Source organism: Psammomys obesus, unplaced genomic scaffold (genome assembly GCF_907164565.1).
Source record: "Psammomys obesus unplaced genomic scaffold, mPsaObe1.curated_primary_1811, whole genome shotgun sequence".
Taxonomy (NCBI): Eukaryota; Metazoa; Chordata; class Mammalia; order Rodentia; family Muridae; genus Psammomys; species Psammomys obesus.
The window spans coordinates 7812597-7827831 of record NW_026591086.1 but is presented as its reverse complement, the minus strand read 5'-3'; the positions used below and the strand labels follow the sequence as shown (position 1 = coordinate 7827831).

The 15235-nt window shown below is 46.8% G+C and overlaps 1 protein-coding gene across 7 annotated transcripts in view; it reads left to right on the top strand.

Moving 5' to 3' along the window:
* The window catches only part of Slc39a14 (solute carrier family 39 member 14), a 44568-nt gene extending 31300 nt beyond the window's left edge, over positions 1-13268 (top strand). For 5 of the 7 annotated variants that reach the window (XM_055609550.1, XM_055609544.1, XM_055609546.1 and 2 more), the window contains 7 exons: positions 808-994; positions 1553-1722; positions 6535-6654; positions 6935-7123; positions 7237-7444; positions 8350-8534; positions 10009-13268. In XM_055609550.1, the coding sequence (XP_055465525.1) occupies positions 808-994; positions 1553-1722; positions 6535-6654; positions 6935-7123; positions 7237-7444; positions 8350-8534; positions 10009-10155 (1206 nt within the window). In that variant the 3' untranslated portion in view covers positions 10156-13268. Of the gene's footprint in view, positions 1-807; positions 995-1552; positions 1723-3543; positions 3714-6534; positions 6655-6934; positions 7124-7236; positions 7445-8349; positions 8535-10008 lie in introns of all 7 variants that reach the window. The other 2 variants (XM_055609551.1, XM_055609545.1) reach the window with 1 other exon arrangement.
* Positions 13269-15235: the final 1967 nt, after the last annotated feature.

The window sequence follows — 15235 nt, the reverse complement described above, 5'->3', positions numbered from 1 at the left end:
TCTCAAGGGAATAAGGCAGGGAGAGTAGTAAAACAGGACACTCGGTGTCCTCTCCCGGCTTCATGAATGTGTGCATATGTCACAGGTTCCCTCTGTACATGAAGCACACGTGCCTGTGTGCATAATTTCTTTTTCCCATGCAAGACTTCTCTAGTTCACGGGTACCTCCGTCTGCTAACCAGCACAGGTCCCTGCTCCAGCATAACTATCTACAATCTGCACTTTAGCAGAATAGCTCCCTGGGCTGTTGTAAAGTACAGCCAAATTTACTATCAGGTGTGTAGATAGAATCTGCTTTTCTGAAACCACACCCTGGTCACAGGATTGGAATCTTATGCTCCATTCCGGGCTCGCCCTCAGTGGGATTGGGCCTAGTTCTTCCTGGTCCGCCCTAGACACACACTTTAGCCTGAATTACAACTCCCAGGGTGCCACTGAGCAGCGCAGGCTGGGTTTGAATTTGCTTTGCAGCCCAGGCATCCTTTGAGGCTGCAATCCTCCTGCTTCAGCCACCCAAGTAGTGGAGGTTAAGGTCCCACTTGGAATCTGATCGTTCCCAAAACTCTTTCACCAACCATTTATAGTTGTGTACACTAAGCACTTGCCATGATGGTAGCTGATGTGAGATTCAAACCAGGTTTTCAAGTGGGGATTTCCTTACTCTCATCCCTGGAGATGGGTCTCCAGATTCTCTGCAATTTGGCTGTGTCTGTTTTCTCTTTATTTCTCAGAGGGTTGAGGTCCTTGCATGGTTGAGTCCTGCAGGGCAGATTCTAAGAGCCTTTTTTGCCCCTCCTCTCGTTCCAGTGCTTTAGCTCTGGAGATCTCTTTGCTGCCCACAATTTCAGTGAGCAGTCTCAGATCGGGATGAGTGAGTTTCAGGAGTTCTGCCCCACCATTCTCCAGCAGTTGGATTCCCAGGCCTGCACCTCAGAAAACCAAACGACCAAGGAAAATGAGCAGACAGAGGAGGGCAAGCCAAGCGCCATTGAAGGTAAGCAAGGAGAAAAGGGGGAATGGAATGGTGGTGGGTTTTGATAATTGATGTGTGCACCAGTCTGTTACACAACATCACCAGACCCTGTCCTGGCCAGCATGTGAATATGTTTCTTACTTACCCTTTGTTTTCATTAAACTCGAAGAGTGCCAATCTTTAGGACCTTCCTTGGCTATTTCATCATCCCCTGTCTCCTAGTACCTCCCCTCTAGCCAGAGTGGACTCACCCTGTCTGGGTAAGTCCTTGACTGTCCTTCTAAAGTCCTATCTAGCCAGCAAGGGCTACTAGACATAACGTGTTGTCATCATAAGTACACGTATTGTCTAACGCATGCTATTCCCTTTGCCATGTTGAGTCTCCGGTCTGTTCCTTCAAAAGGTAAGCTGCTCAGATAGCAACCTTGACACTGCCTTTCTGAGGCTTCCCCAGCAAGAGACGGCCCCCCAGACATTTCCCGAGGGGCTGCTGGATCTCCGTGTGCCCAGATCACTGTCAGCAGCACAAGTGCTCACCCTCAGTAATGGAGGCCCCCGTCTGTTCTTGTTCCTCCACAGTGTGGGGCTTTGGGTTCCTCAGTGTCTCACTGATTAACCTGGCCTCTCTTCTGGGAGTCCTGGTCCTGCCATGCACGGAGAAAGCGTTTTTCAGCCGTGTGCTCACTTACTTCATCGCCCTGTCCATTGGAACGCTGCTCTCTAACGCACTCTTCCAGCTCATCCCTGAGGTGCAGTAGAACAGACGCGCGCTCACTTTTCCCAGGCTGCCCCAGCCGAGTTTGCCCCAGGCCGACACTCTCCCTCTATGCTCTGAGGCCCTCAGCAACTGTCACCCGAAAAAAAATGAATTCACTCTTCATATTAGGGGTTCCAATAACATTTCTCAGGCCTCTGTTCACTCAGGTTAGCCCCTGACCTCTTCAGGTGACATCAGATGCAAGGTTCCTACCATTTGTGTCCCCTCTTGGGGAATCTCTTTTCACTGCCTCCCAGGGCCCCCATTTATAGGAGTCCAAAGCAAAGTTGCAATTTGTGGATGCAATGTACCAGGCAGGCCCTGATTTCTAAGGGGGATCCTGGGGTCGCTCACCTATGGTTGCTGTGGATCTGTGTAGAACTGGCCACAAAAGCATGAGCCTGGTTTTAATTAAGGCAGCTGTGGCAGCACCTGGAAATCTGGGGCAGGAGGAACACAGCTTGGGCAACTTAGCAAATAGGTTGTGCCCACCAAAAAAAAAAACAAAAAAACCCAAATGCAATGCTTGAAAGAGAAGCTCATTCATTCACACCTTGCATCTCGATCGTTCCCTCACAGGTCTGACTTCCTGGTCTACTCACCCCACTGCTTTTAAATGTCCAGTAATTTTGGTTTTTTAATCATCATCACCGAGGAGCTGCAAAAATAAGATCCAAGATGACAGTCTGCCAACCTTTTCAGCTCAGGCACATGCTCCTGTTGGAGAAATGTTGTGTAGCTGCTTGGTTGATCTCTTTGGTATGATGAAAGCTTTCATAAACTCACATCATGGTGGCTCTCCTCAACCGAGAGACTGACAGAGGAAAGCTTCCGTGTGAGGTGCCATCCCCTATCTACTCCTCCTTTGTCATGAGGGAAGGTTAGCTCCCTAACAGTTTCAAAATTCCACATGGCTCTAGAAAGTTCTTCCCAAGGGAGGCCTCATCTTGGGCTATTTTTTCAGCTCCTGCCATTGAATTTACTAATTTTTTTTTTTTTTTTAAGGATTTGAAATGTTTCATTGCCTGTTTGATTGGGACTACTGTCATTGTCCGTGACCCCAGCCTTTCAGGTCACACGAGGGTTGTCATCCTGGTACATTTCTGTACTGCCTGCCCCCTCCTGAGGGCCATACTCACAACCCAGAGCGTGTCATCTTGGAAAATGCATTTGAAGTAAATTTTTATAGTGAGTTGGTCTTGGAACTCTGCTTTCTACATTGGGCCCCTCTCAGAGCAAATGGGAACAAACACAACTGTTTGGGAACCAAATCTGATGGGCAAGCGCGTCTTGCCTATTCTGTGTTTCTTCTTGCCCTATACACCACTTTGTCCTATCTTGCACCATCCTTGGGTAATGTAATGCGTCTCTGAGATGTGGCTTAAATATGCAGAAGCAAAGCCAGTGACGCACCAAACATTTTCTTCCCAGTGGCTTTGGTGTCCTGTTAAAGACCTGGAGTCCAAAGTCTGTACCGGGCCGGAGCCCACACTGTATGTGTGTATGGGATGAGGCAGTATCCTGCCCTGTCTGTCAGTCATACCAGCTGGCAGGTACAGCTCAGGCCAACTCAGGAGCAGGGGCAGTAGTCACAGGGTTCTGAGACCACCTCAAATTCCTCATACCTCTTGCACTGATTAAAGGAAATTGCATCAGACTTGAATCACTAACAAATTTCCTATGTCTCTCTCTCCCTCCCTACTTGTCTCTGGTTTTTCTTTTTGGGTTCCTCCGTTAATACCCACAACTCTCCTCTCCAACCCCCTTTCCCTCGTGGTGGTTGCCTTGCTCCCTGTCCGGGGTGGGCTGGCAGTATGGGGGTACGGTCTCCTCTGCGTTACCGTCATCTCCCTCTGCTCCCTCATGGGGGCCAGCGTGGTGCCCTTCATGAAGAAGACTTTTTACAAGAGGCTGCTGCTCTACTTCATAGCCTTGGCGATTGGAACGCTCTACTCCAACGCCCTCTTCCAGCTCATCCCTGAGGTATGGCAAGCTGCAGCACTTGACCCAAAGCACCCTCTGACAGCTAGGCGACAGTAGGCACAGGAGAAGGACTCTCTGTTTTCGTGGAAGGCACAGGGACTAGTCCCCAGGATCCTTTTGTTTGCAAAGTAAAGTGAGGACCAAGGCAGGCGCTAGGAGAGGTTGATGAGGTTGAAATCCCATCCTTACCATCTCCAGACTCTGCATGTAGATCAGCCATACACCTCTCTGTTCTTTGTATGGAATGATAAAGAATAGGGTCGACCCTGCAGGCCTGTGAGCACCTCCAAGATGCTGGAACTGTTGAGTGTAACTTGGAACTGGAGAGATGGCTCAGTGGTTAAGAACACTGGCTGTTCTGGTTTGCTTCTCAGCACTCAGACGGCGCCTACAGACTGTAACTCCAGTTCCAGAGGATCTGATGCCCTCTCCTGGCCTCTGCAAGCACCAGGCACATGTGTACATCCAGGAAAGACACTCACACACACAAATATATATTTTTTAATAAAAAAAAAAAAAAAAAAAAAAAGGAAAGCAAAAAGGAAAGCAAGCAAGCTAGTGTAGCCCTGGCTCTCAGTATGAGGCGTCAGCTCAGAGAAATAGAACCACAACAGAATCCACAGTTCTCAGTAAAAACCCAGTTCTCTTTGGTAGGGAGTTTTGAGGGCAGAGGAAATCTGAAGGACACACATTACGTCTATGGCACCTTTGTGTGGGTGATCTTCCACTGAAGAGAAGGGAGCCAGTGTTTTGAAGCCTGGCTAGTCAGCTTTGGAGACAGTTCATCTGATTTAGTGAGATACCTTCAGTAGACCCATTAATTATAATAAGCACAAGGTGTTTCACTGTAGGTGGTCTGGCAGGCCTGAGCAAAGGCAAGAGGCGAGCTCACATGCTTCTGAGAACACTGTTTTCCACAGTATTGTTTTGTGTTCGTAGTGGAGCAACTGTGATATCTGTCAACTGAGGTTTTTTTTGTTTTTTTTTTTTTTGTTTGTTTGTTTTGTTTTTTTGTTTTTTTTAACCCGCAGAGTCAGACCTATACTGGTGATCATTGCCCTGAGCCCAGAGCCCAGGCCTGACAAGTCCTGTGCTCCTGACCACCCCCCAGCCCCCCCCCCCTCCCCACACACCTCCTGGCTCTTTTCCAGCACTTTTTTTTTTTCCTTCCAGGGTACACCTCTTCTCCAGGAGCACAGACCTGAATGCAGGGCTTCTTTAGCATTTGCCCTCCAGGTCTCTCAGAAGCCAATGCTAGTGCTATGACCGAGTACACTGCTTCATACACCTGGAGAGGAAGCCCTTGCCTTTGAAGTACTTTGGGGTTCCCCTTCAGGAGGGTCTTGTTTGTATCCTCTTCCAGAGAGAGCTGGAGTTTAGTTTTTGACACAGTGAATAAACTACCTGGTCTCAGACTGTCTGTTGTCCTGCCTCAGCCTCCTGAGTGCCAGGAATTGAGCCTTTAACCATGAGCCGAGCTTAGGGCAGCTCTTCTGGCTACTCCTGTCTTCTGGCTACTCCTGTCTTCTGTGTCAGTGAATCCTGTCTCACCTTCCTTACATAATTAAGTGAAGTTTCCAGAAAGAACTCAAAGCAACATACCCTCCACTCCATTCTTTATTATCTTCTAAAGAGATGGAACCTGCTGGGCAGGCTGGCCTCAAATTCCCGGGTTTCCACCTCATCCTCCTGAGCTCTGGAAACTGCAGGTGTGTGTAACTAAGCCTAGCTTTAAACCACTCCAAGATTGATGCCTGCAGGGACATAGCCTGCTTTTTTTTTGGTTTGTGGTCCTTTCAAGGTTCTGTGGTCAGGACGATGCTGCAATTCTTGCTGTGGAACCAGAACAGATTTCTCCTTTTAGAAATTGTAACTAAACCACTTCCCATTGTATTTATGGGCAGATCAACCAAGGACACTGGATGAGGCAAAAATAAATGCAAGTAGCCTCCCTTTAAATGTGGACTTTGCTGACTGAGTGCTGTCTATCTGAGTCCTGACAGAAAAAAAGATAGTGTCCTCATTAAAAGGAGAAAACCCCAGCACTTGCTGGGTAGAGGCAGGCTGACATCTGTGAGTCTGAGAACAGCTTGGTCTATGTAGTGAGACCTAGTCAAGAAAAGAAAGAGAGAAAGAATGAAAGACAGAAAAGGCTGGGCATGGTAGCATCTGCCTATAATCCCAGCACTTAGGAATCTGAGGTAGGAGATTGCTGTGAATTTAAGGCTAGCCTGGGCTATGGACTAAGATCCGATATGTAAACAGGTCAACAACAACAACAAAAATGTAGAAACTTTTTTTTTTTTTTTTTCAGCTCCAGGCTGTAGAGATGGCTCTGCAGTCCAGAATGCTTGCTGCTTTTTCTGAGGACCAGAGTTTCTCACAGCTACCTACAAATTTAGTTTCAGGCCCTCTTCTGGCCTCCTCAGACACCCACGTGCACACTCGCACACAGAGAGACACATACACATAAGTAAAAATAAAGTAAATCTAAAATACCTATAATAAAACCCCAAGGGCTGGAGGTGTAGCTTAGTGGTAGGGTGATCGCCTAGCATGAACAAGGTCCTAGTTCAAAACCCCAGAATCAGAAAATCCAAAACATGGCCTGTCCTTTGTGTTAAGAGAATACCCAGCACACCCAGGCTAGTACTGGCGAATCAGGAGAATGTCAAGGCAGGGTTTTTGCTGGCAAGAGAATGGGCAGACAGCAGAGCTCCCAGGCTACCTCTTTTCCTAGAGCGGAGAGAGTGGTAAGCAGGCGAGAGGGAGTGACCAAGGTTCATTGACTTAAACTCACTGTGTCCTCCTGTGTCCACAGGCTTTTGGTTTCAGCCCCCAGGACAACTATGTCTCCAAGTCTGCAGTGGTATTTGGGGGTTTCTACCTGTTCTTTTTCACAGAGAAGATCCTGAAGATGCTCCTGAAGCAGAAAAACGAGGTGAGACCCAGTTGGTTGCGATGGAATGTCTAGGGGGAAAACTCTCAGCGTCAAGAAAGTGCTGACACGGGTTGGCAAGGTGCAGCAGTGTGTGAGGGCACTTGGCAGGGCACGTTTGGCATTCTCACTATAGAAGAGAGTAGTTTTCCTCATATCCCTATGTGTGGCTTGCTTAGCTTCTTTAGATGTAGGAATAAGATCTTCTCCTGTCTTAAGCTTGCTTCTTCTAAGCCGGCGCTGTGTTGGCCCGTGGCTTTGGCCAATTCCTTTTGTTCTGTAGCACCATCATGGACATAACCATTTTACCTCTGAGACACATCCTTCCAAGAAGGACCAGGAGGAGGGTGTGACAGAAAAGCTACAGAATGGGGACCTGGACCACATGATTCCTCAGCACTGCAACAGTGAGCTGGACGGCAAGACACTGGGCGCAGATGAGAAGGTCATCGTAGGCTCCATGTCCGTGCAGGTCAGTAGCCGGCAGCTCCTGGGGGAGGCTCTAGGAAGCCATGGCCTTTGTGAGTCAGGCTTACCTGAATTCACTCTGTAATCTGAAGTCCACTGGGATGTGCTTTCTCATAGGATCTGCAGGCATCCCAGAGTGCTTGCTACTGGCTCAAAGGGGTCCGATACTCTGATATCGGTACTTTGGCCTGGATGATCACCCTGAGCGATGGTCTCCACAATTTCATCGATGGCCTGGCTATTGGTGCCTCCTTCACTGTGTCTGTTTTCCAAGGCATCAGTACATCAGTGGCCATTCTCTGTGAGGAATTCCCGCACGAGCTGGGTGAGTGTCCCACTGTGTCAGCTGTCTGGGTTTTTGTGTGAGACACTTCTTGTGTCTCATCCCTTGCTGCCTCCTCCTCCACCGCAGCACTCATTGAATTAACACACCATCTCAAATGCGTTCCGTCTGACTCTTCCATTTATAACAGTTGAGTGGAGCAGAGCTGAGAATGATGGAGCTTTTTGTAAGAAGACTTTTATCCCGTGAGCCTCATGGACCGTGGCTTAGTTCTCCCACCTGTATAGCATGATTGATAACTGCACCTGCCTTTAGAATCATCAAGGGGATCATAGGCAAACAGATGTTGAAAAGGACTTACCAGGTGCCACACACTCTTCTGGGTACTCAGTGACGATCATCTCTTAACGTCCTTTTCATCTTGTAGAAGCTGCGATTCTGTCATAGTGTGGCAGGTGAATGAAGCAGAAAAGCCAGAGCTTAAGGATGTTCGTAGTTTTATCACGTCTCAAGACTCAGTCATAACTTGGAGTCCTAACTTTGGAATTTATTGGCTTGTGACTTAGCTTCTCCCTCTCTCTAATTTTGTTTCCTGAGCATGCCATCCATTGGGAGAGAGGGAGCTATTTTTATTTCACCATCAGTCGAAAAAGAAACAAGGCCGTTGCTAGTTGGTCATCTACTTTTAAAGTCTGGTGAATTATTTCCGGCCTCTAGGTAGGGAGCAATGAGGCCACTGCTGGTTAATTACATACTTTCCTATGAATTATTTCCAGCCCCTGTGCTGGGAGGCCATCGCCAGAGTTGGAAGATGGAGGTGCCTTTGTCCCGGGACAGCCTGAGTCTGGGGTCTGAATGCACGTGGGCTTCAGCCCTAGCTGGAGCATGCGTTTCCTTAGTGCTCTGCATCCTGACTCACTTCCCCCCTGCTCTCCCCCCTGTTGTAGGAGACTTTGTTATCCTGCTCAATGCTGGCATGAGCATCCAGCAGGCTCTATTCTTCAACTTCCTTTCTGCGTGCTGCTGCTACGTGGGTCTGGCCTTTGGCATCCTGGCTGGCAGTCACTTCTCTGCAAACTGGATCTTTGCCCTGGCTGGAGGAATGTTTTTGTACATTGCCCTAGCTGATATGGTAAGTGTGCCGTGGTTTGTGATCTACTCTTAAGTAGCAGGGCAGCTAAAGGATGTTTGTTTTTTATTTATTTATTTTTTTAAACACTGATCTTTGTATGGGTGCATATTCATTCTCCTGGAAAACAGCTTGTGAGAGCCGGTTCTCTTGTGTGTTCCTGAGATGGAACTCAGGTCCTCAGCCTTGACAGCTAGTACTCTTTCATCCTGACCCATCTCGCCAGCCCACAGTATTGTTTTTAATAACAGCTTTATTGAGGTCTCTTAATACCATTCACTGATCTGAGATGTAGCAATCCAGGACTAGAAGATGGCTTAGCTGTTAGGAGAACTGGCTGCTCTTAAAGAGAACCCAGGTTTGATTCCCAGCACCCAGATGGTGCTTTAGAGGCATCTGCCACTACAGTTCCAGGGCACTGGACCTCTTCTGTCCTACAAGGGCCCAAGCGCCCATGTGGTACACAAACACACATGCAGGCAGAATGCCTCTACACCTCCAACAAAGTTTTAAGAATCTAAAATAACATAATAATAGAACATTTTCGAGACAGCAGTAGGGTTTCTCCTTGGTGTTTGTTTGAGACAAGAGTCTCACTTTTTAGCCCAGGCTGGCCTTGAAAGTCACTGCAGTCTTACCTCAGCCTCCCAAGTGCCGGGCAGACAGCTGTGAACCACTACACCCAGCAAGTCACTGGGTTTTAAAGGGGTAACTTTGCTCTCTTTCTCTCTCTGTGTGTTAGCGTTTGATTAAAGAAAATTGATCGTTCGCAGCCTAGGGTCCTTATTTAAATCTGATAGGAAAGGTGTAATATGTAGACAAAAAGTAAACAAGGAAGAAAGAACATTACTTATAAGCTGTTTACCACAAAATAATGGTAACAGTATTTATGTCTTTTTTTTTTTTAAGTTTTAATTTTTTTTTTCTGAGAATCTCATCTGAGTACTATTTTTACATCATTACCCCTTCTCCCTTCCAACTCCTCCTGTGCTCCCTCTCAAGTTCATAGCCTTTCTCTCAATTATTGAGAGATGTATAATACATATCTCTTATACACATACAAACTGCTGAGTTCATTTACTGTTGCTTGTGTGTACTTGTATACTGGATGCCAACTGGAGGGCTCATTTCTGGGGAAGACTTGATTTCTCCCTGACTGAGCAGTCATTAATTGTCTATGACTCTTCACTTAGGGGTGGGGCTTTGAGAGGTTCCCTAGTCAGTGCTACAATGTCACCTGGTGTGGAATTGTTCAGGTCTTGTTTTGGCAGTCCTATTGTTGAGAGCTACAGGGAATGACCGAAGATCATGCCCTTAGGGACTTACTTCCTTTAGAGAAGTCTCCAGAACTTCCAAAAACACCACCTGAAATTGGAGGGTGGTGGGGGTGGGTTCAAACCATAACTTGCCCCGATCACCATGATTGGTAAGATGATAACGGAATCTCTAACTCTCTCGTCTTTCTGTCCTTTCTCAGTTCCCTGAGATGAATGAGGTCTGCCAAGAGGACGAGAGGAAGGACAGCTTCTTGGTCCCCTTTGTCATCCAGAATCTTGGCCTCCTAACCGGTTTCTCCATCATGCTGGTCCTTACAATGTATTCAGGGCAGATTCAGATAGGGTAGGGCCCTGCCCTCTGGGAGGTGGTGGCATTGGACATCGGGCTCTGGGCCATCCGTTCCCTGGCCTGAAGACTCAGTATCCACGAAGCATCATGGTAGAGGCAGTTCTCTAAAAACTGGTACAGACATCCCGCCTGCATCCAGATGTCAGCTGTTTCAAAATGCTCTGTCCTAGGAAGAAGCTGTCCTGGGAATCTCTAGGTAGTGCCTCAAACTGTCTCCCTGACCCCCTTCCACTGATGATTCTGGAACTGAAATGCCACACGTAGGACCTACTTCCCTATTCCTCCTGGTTACCCTCGTCTCTGTCTCTTGGAAGACGCACTGAGAGACGTGGACTATTTTATTTTACAATGTAAAAATGAAAGTCAGTGGTCATGGTTTGGTTAGAAATATCAGGGTGGCCTCCAGCTTTGGGGCCTGTGATTCTAAATGTGTGTACCTTGGACTTCAGGTTGGCCCATCTTGCCATAGGTTCTCGTGTTTTTACAGAGAAAGAGCAGAAGACAAGAATCCTGGTTGGTTGGTTTTGTTTTTGTTTTTTCAGACTGATAACTGTCTTCTGAAAGAGGCTGACATTCCAAGCCAATGAGTAGGGCAGGTAGGGAGGCAGGGGATCATCTTGAGTGAGAAGGAAATAGAACTAGTGGCGGATATCCTGTCTCCTTGGTGCTTGTTGGTTTCCATTAGGATGCTGCCTGTTGGCTGTGTGCAGCATCTGGAGTCACAAGAGGTCTACCCCAAATCCGTTAGCTTTGCCCTGATTCTCACACCTACCTATTGGCTTCTCTTTTCTAGATACTTTTTAGATGCCTCACCAGGAGCACAATTCAGAGCACATCTAAGATGTTTGCATTAGAGGGGAAATTGCACAAATTAGTCTCCCCTGGCAAAAGACTTCTGCCAAGTAGGACCTGACTCATAAAATGGGTACACGGTTGTTTATGCCTTATTGTGACAAAGGTAATCAGAAATGGAGTCGGTGCGGGCCAAACTTAGGACTTGCTAACTTCGGAAATAATAGCTGAATACCAAGGGACTGTGGACCCTGAGGTCAAACCTTGAGGTAAGGGCTGCAGGTGTCATTGCTGCCAGTGGGTTTTAAAGGGTACTGTCTAGCTACCACTTCCTCCCTGGTCCCAGACAATTCCAGAGAACGGATCCTGAATTGAATTGAGTGTAAATTGCTTTCATTTGGTCCAGAAAAGCAGATGGTTCTGCTTGTCATTTCACACCACTGGCCAGCCCTCAGGCACTGTGGAGCCTCCCCCCTCAGAACTCTGGCTTCCAGGGGAGCTCATCTCCAGGTTCACTACGTGAATTAATTTATTATTATCATATTGATATGTGGATTCCTTAGCCACTTTGGGGAGCCAGTCTCTCCCGGAGCCTTTCTTAGTGGTGCCCACAATCACATCCCCGGGGCTGTTGTTTGCATGACTGACAGTACTGGTTCATTTCCAACGCCTGAGTCTGTTCTAACCACAGGGAAACTGTCCGTTAAAAGCAGCATATATCTAATATATATGTGTATATATATATAACAACATATATGTACATATATATATGAACACATGTATATGTACATACATAGATGTTCCTTCTTCTTCTTCTTGGGGAGACATGCTTGAAATTGGGAACCCTGACAACACCACTGGAGAAACTTATGTATTTGCTCAGTTTCTCTCCGGCTCTTACCTCTTGCCTGTGAGAAGAGGTAGGAGGAAGAGGAAACTTGAGCAATCAAGGTTCTAGACTGAATGTCAGGGCCAGTCCTGGTAAGATTAGGGTCCAGTTTTACCAAAGAACCAATTCTGTCACTGTTAGAACCTAAGCTTTTATGTTACTGTCACAGTCTTCGTCATCGTTTGAAGATGAGTCTCTATCTTTTCTGTTTCCTTTTTCCTTCAACTGCTTCACGAGATAGAAAAAACTGACACTCAAAATCTCAGGCTGAGCTGGGCGTGGTGACTCACACCTGAAGTCTCAGCATTTAGGCGGCTCAAGTTTTACATCAACCCAGGCTTCGTACTGAATGGCAGGCCAGTCTGGGCTACATATGGAGCTCCTGGGTCAGCGAGACAAAATGAAGACACAAATATAAAAATTAAGACTAGCGCCAAAGCTGTGGCTCAGTGATAGAACTTTTGCCTACTGTGTGTGAGAGACCCTGAATTTAATTCCCAATACTCCTCCATCCCCCACAAAGATCGAAAGATTCTGCTTAACCTTGTTCGTGTAATATATTTTTAATTTTAGAATCCCTCCTAGATCTTGTTATTTCTTAAATACCCTTTATGCTGGAGTAGGACAGTGGCTTACTTTGTTTATAAGAGCTTAAAAATAGTCTTCAAGATGAGATAGAGCACCTGCCGTGCACACGTCAACTCGAGAACTGTCCTGTGCAGGAGGCTGCCTTTAAAGGGAACTTCTGGGGCTTCTTCAGAGCAGAAGGCCGGCATCAGTCAGACCCAGGCGGGGTATGGGGCCATGCTCCAGTGGTCCAGCTGATGACCCATTGCTGTTGGCAACAGATTCACCCCATGAGCTGAAAATGTTGCCGCTGACTTGTTTTTGACTTACAGAGTTGAACTTGCTGTTTTAAGCATCTGTACATATTAGAACTCTAAGGGGTAGTGAGTAGTCGAGCAGACTTTCTCCCCTGGCCATACTGCCCGTAGCGACTGTCTCCTGTTAACACTAGCAAGGAAAGTGCTTGTCACACAGAGGAGCCCTTAGCCACCCATAGGGTTCTGTCACCGCACACTTCATTCCTGACCTCACCTTTTGTCATCCATCCCTGCCCTCCAATATTTAGTGTCTGGTGTCAGCAGGGGGAGCCTCCCTCAGTAACCCTTCACTCTGGGTTTTAGAAGACTTCTCTGGATCTCTTAGGATCCAGTTTTAATGAACCCTCTTCCAAAGAGATTCAGATGAGCTGGGTGATATTTTGCAAAAAACCGGATTTTATTCATAGTTCCCTTTACAGTTCCATCACAGTATTTTTTTTAAATAACTCAGGTGTTATGAGAGGAATTAGAAATTAAGTAACTTATATCATGTGGACTGTAAATGTTTTATTTGTAAGATTCTATAAATAAAGCTATATTCTGTAATTTGTGTTTTGGGTTTGTTTTGTTTTGGCGTGAGGCTCTGGGGTGTAATGAAGGCTCCTTGACACAAGGTGGCGATCATGTGCTGCTATTTTACGAAGGGTGGTTTTACCCGGTCTGGCTTTCATTTTGGCTATGGGAACTTAGAAGGGACTTCATATATTACATAATGCACTTACTTTAAAAATGATTCCCTTGGGGCACTTAGCTATGGATGAGGCCTAGGAAAGAGTACAGAAGGCATAGAGTTTCTTACAGAACTCCACTTCTGTTGCTTTTTTTTTTTTTTGTTATATTTATTGTGTGTCTGCGTGGGCATGTTCACACGTCAGGATGTGTGTACAGGTCAGAGGACAACTTTCAGGTGTTGGTTCTGGGGATCAAACTCAAGTCATCAGGCTTGGTGACAGCTATACCCACCTCCAGGGGACTCATTTTGCTGAGGGACGGATCTTACAGTGTGAGAGGGTCAGAGAGATGGCTCTGTGGTTAAGAGTGCTTGCTGCTCTTCCAGAGGACCCAGGTTCAGTTCCCAGCACTCACATGACAGCTCACAACTGTCTGGTAACTCCATTTCCAGGGGATCCGACACCCTGACACAAATATGCAGGCAAAACACCAAATGCACACAAAAGAAACAAACCATTAAAAAAAAATCTTACAACGTGAATTACCACGAGTCACAAGCAGTATCCTGAGTATCAGAGATTGCTCTTAGTGGGTGGAACCCTCCGAAATAGTATCCTGAGCTCCTATAGTTTCAGCCAGAGCATCTTAAGGTTTATTCTGGTCTGGCTAGGATGCAGTTGTGGACTTTCTCTAGGCTCAGCCTGAGGCAAAACAACATTTTTTTGAGCTTAGAAGAGCTCTTCAAAACCAACCCTCCTGGGATAGTATCCACAATTTTATTGGTCTTTAGATTTTTGTATGTGAGTGTGTGTGTGTGTGTGCGCGTGCGCGCGCACCCACACTTACACGTGTATACACTTTAACATAACCTACTATCTGCAGAAGCCAGGAGATAATATCAGATCCTCTAGGATCTAAGTAGCAGAGTTTTGTGAGCCACCAATAGTCGTGCTGGGGATCAAACCAGCACTAGATACTAATAGAATATCTAGTTCTATTAAGCACTGAGCCATCTGCCCAACCCCTCATGTTGGTCTTTTTTTTTTTTTTTTTTTTTAAATGTAATCCTGGCTGTTCTGGAACTTTCTCTGTAGGCCAGGCTGGCCTTGAATTCACAGAGATCCATCTGCCTGCCTCTGCCTCCCTGAGTACTGCGATTACAGGCGTTCGTGCGCCACCCGCACTCAGCGTCAGTGCTAGCATTATTAACTGAAGTTTTCACATCAGGCTCCTGGGAGGGGACTTCAGTTGCTTCCTGAAAAGTCAGCACCCGCTGTGCAGAAAGAATGAGTGGGAAGGCCAGATGATACACCTGTCAGTTCTGGATTTGTAGGCTGCCACCTTTTCCTTTAGGCAGCATCTGTTTCCGAGCGATGGCTTGCTTTGCCTTCTATTTCTCATCTGTCCCACGTTCATTTAGAAACACATTCTTGAGAGAGGTGAAATTCTGGCTCACAGAAGTAAACAGGCCCTTAAGATGATTAAAAGCGTCACTGCAGACATCCTGTGTAATACTATTAGCCAGCTAAGCCCTTTGGGGGAGGGGCGAAATGCGTCACAACTGGAAATGTCTGAAGTAATTAGTTAGGCTTCCTCCCTCACTACCTCTCCTCTTCTCTGGTCAGTGATGCGTAGATCTGCTTTGAGGAAAATCCGTTCTGAGAAAATAGCAAACATACTCTGGGTTGCCACAGGTCTTAACACTGGAAAAGCAAAACGCCCGTCTAAAGTGCGTGTGCACTTCATGGTCTGCCATGAATACACACGATCCTGCCGACTGACAGGGTTACCCGGACAACCCCCTCAGAAAGCCAATTCCTTCATTCTCCCGGAATACATGA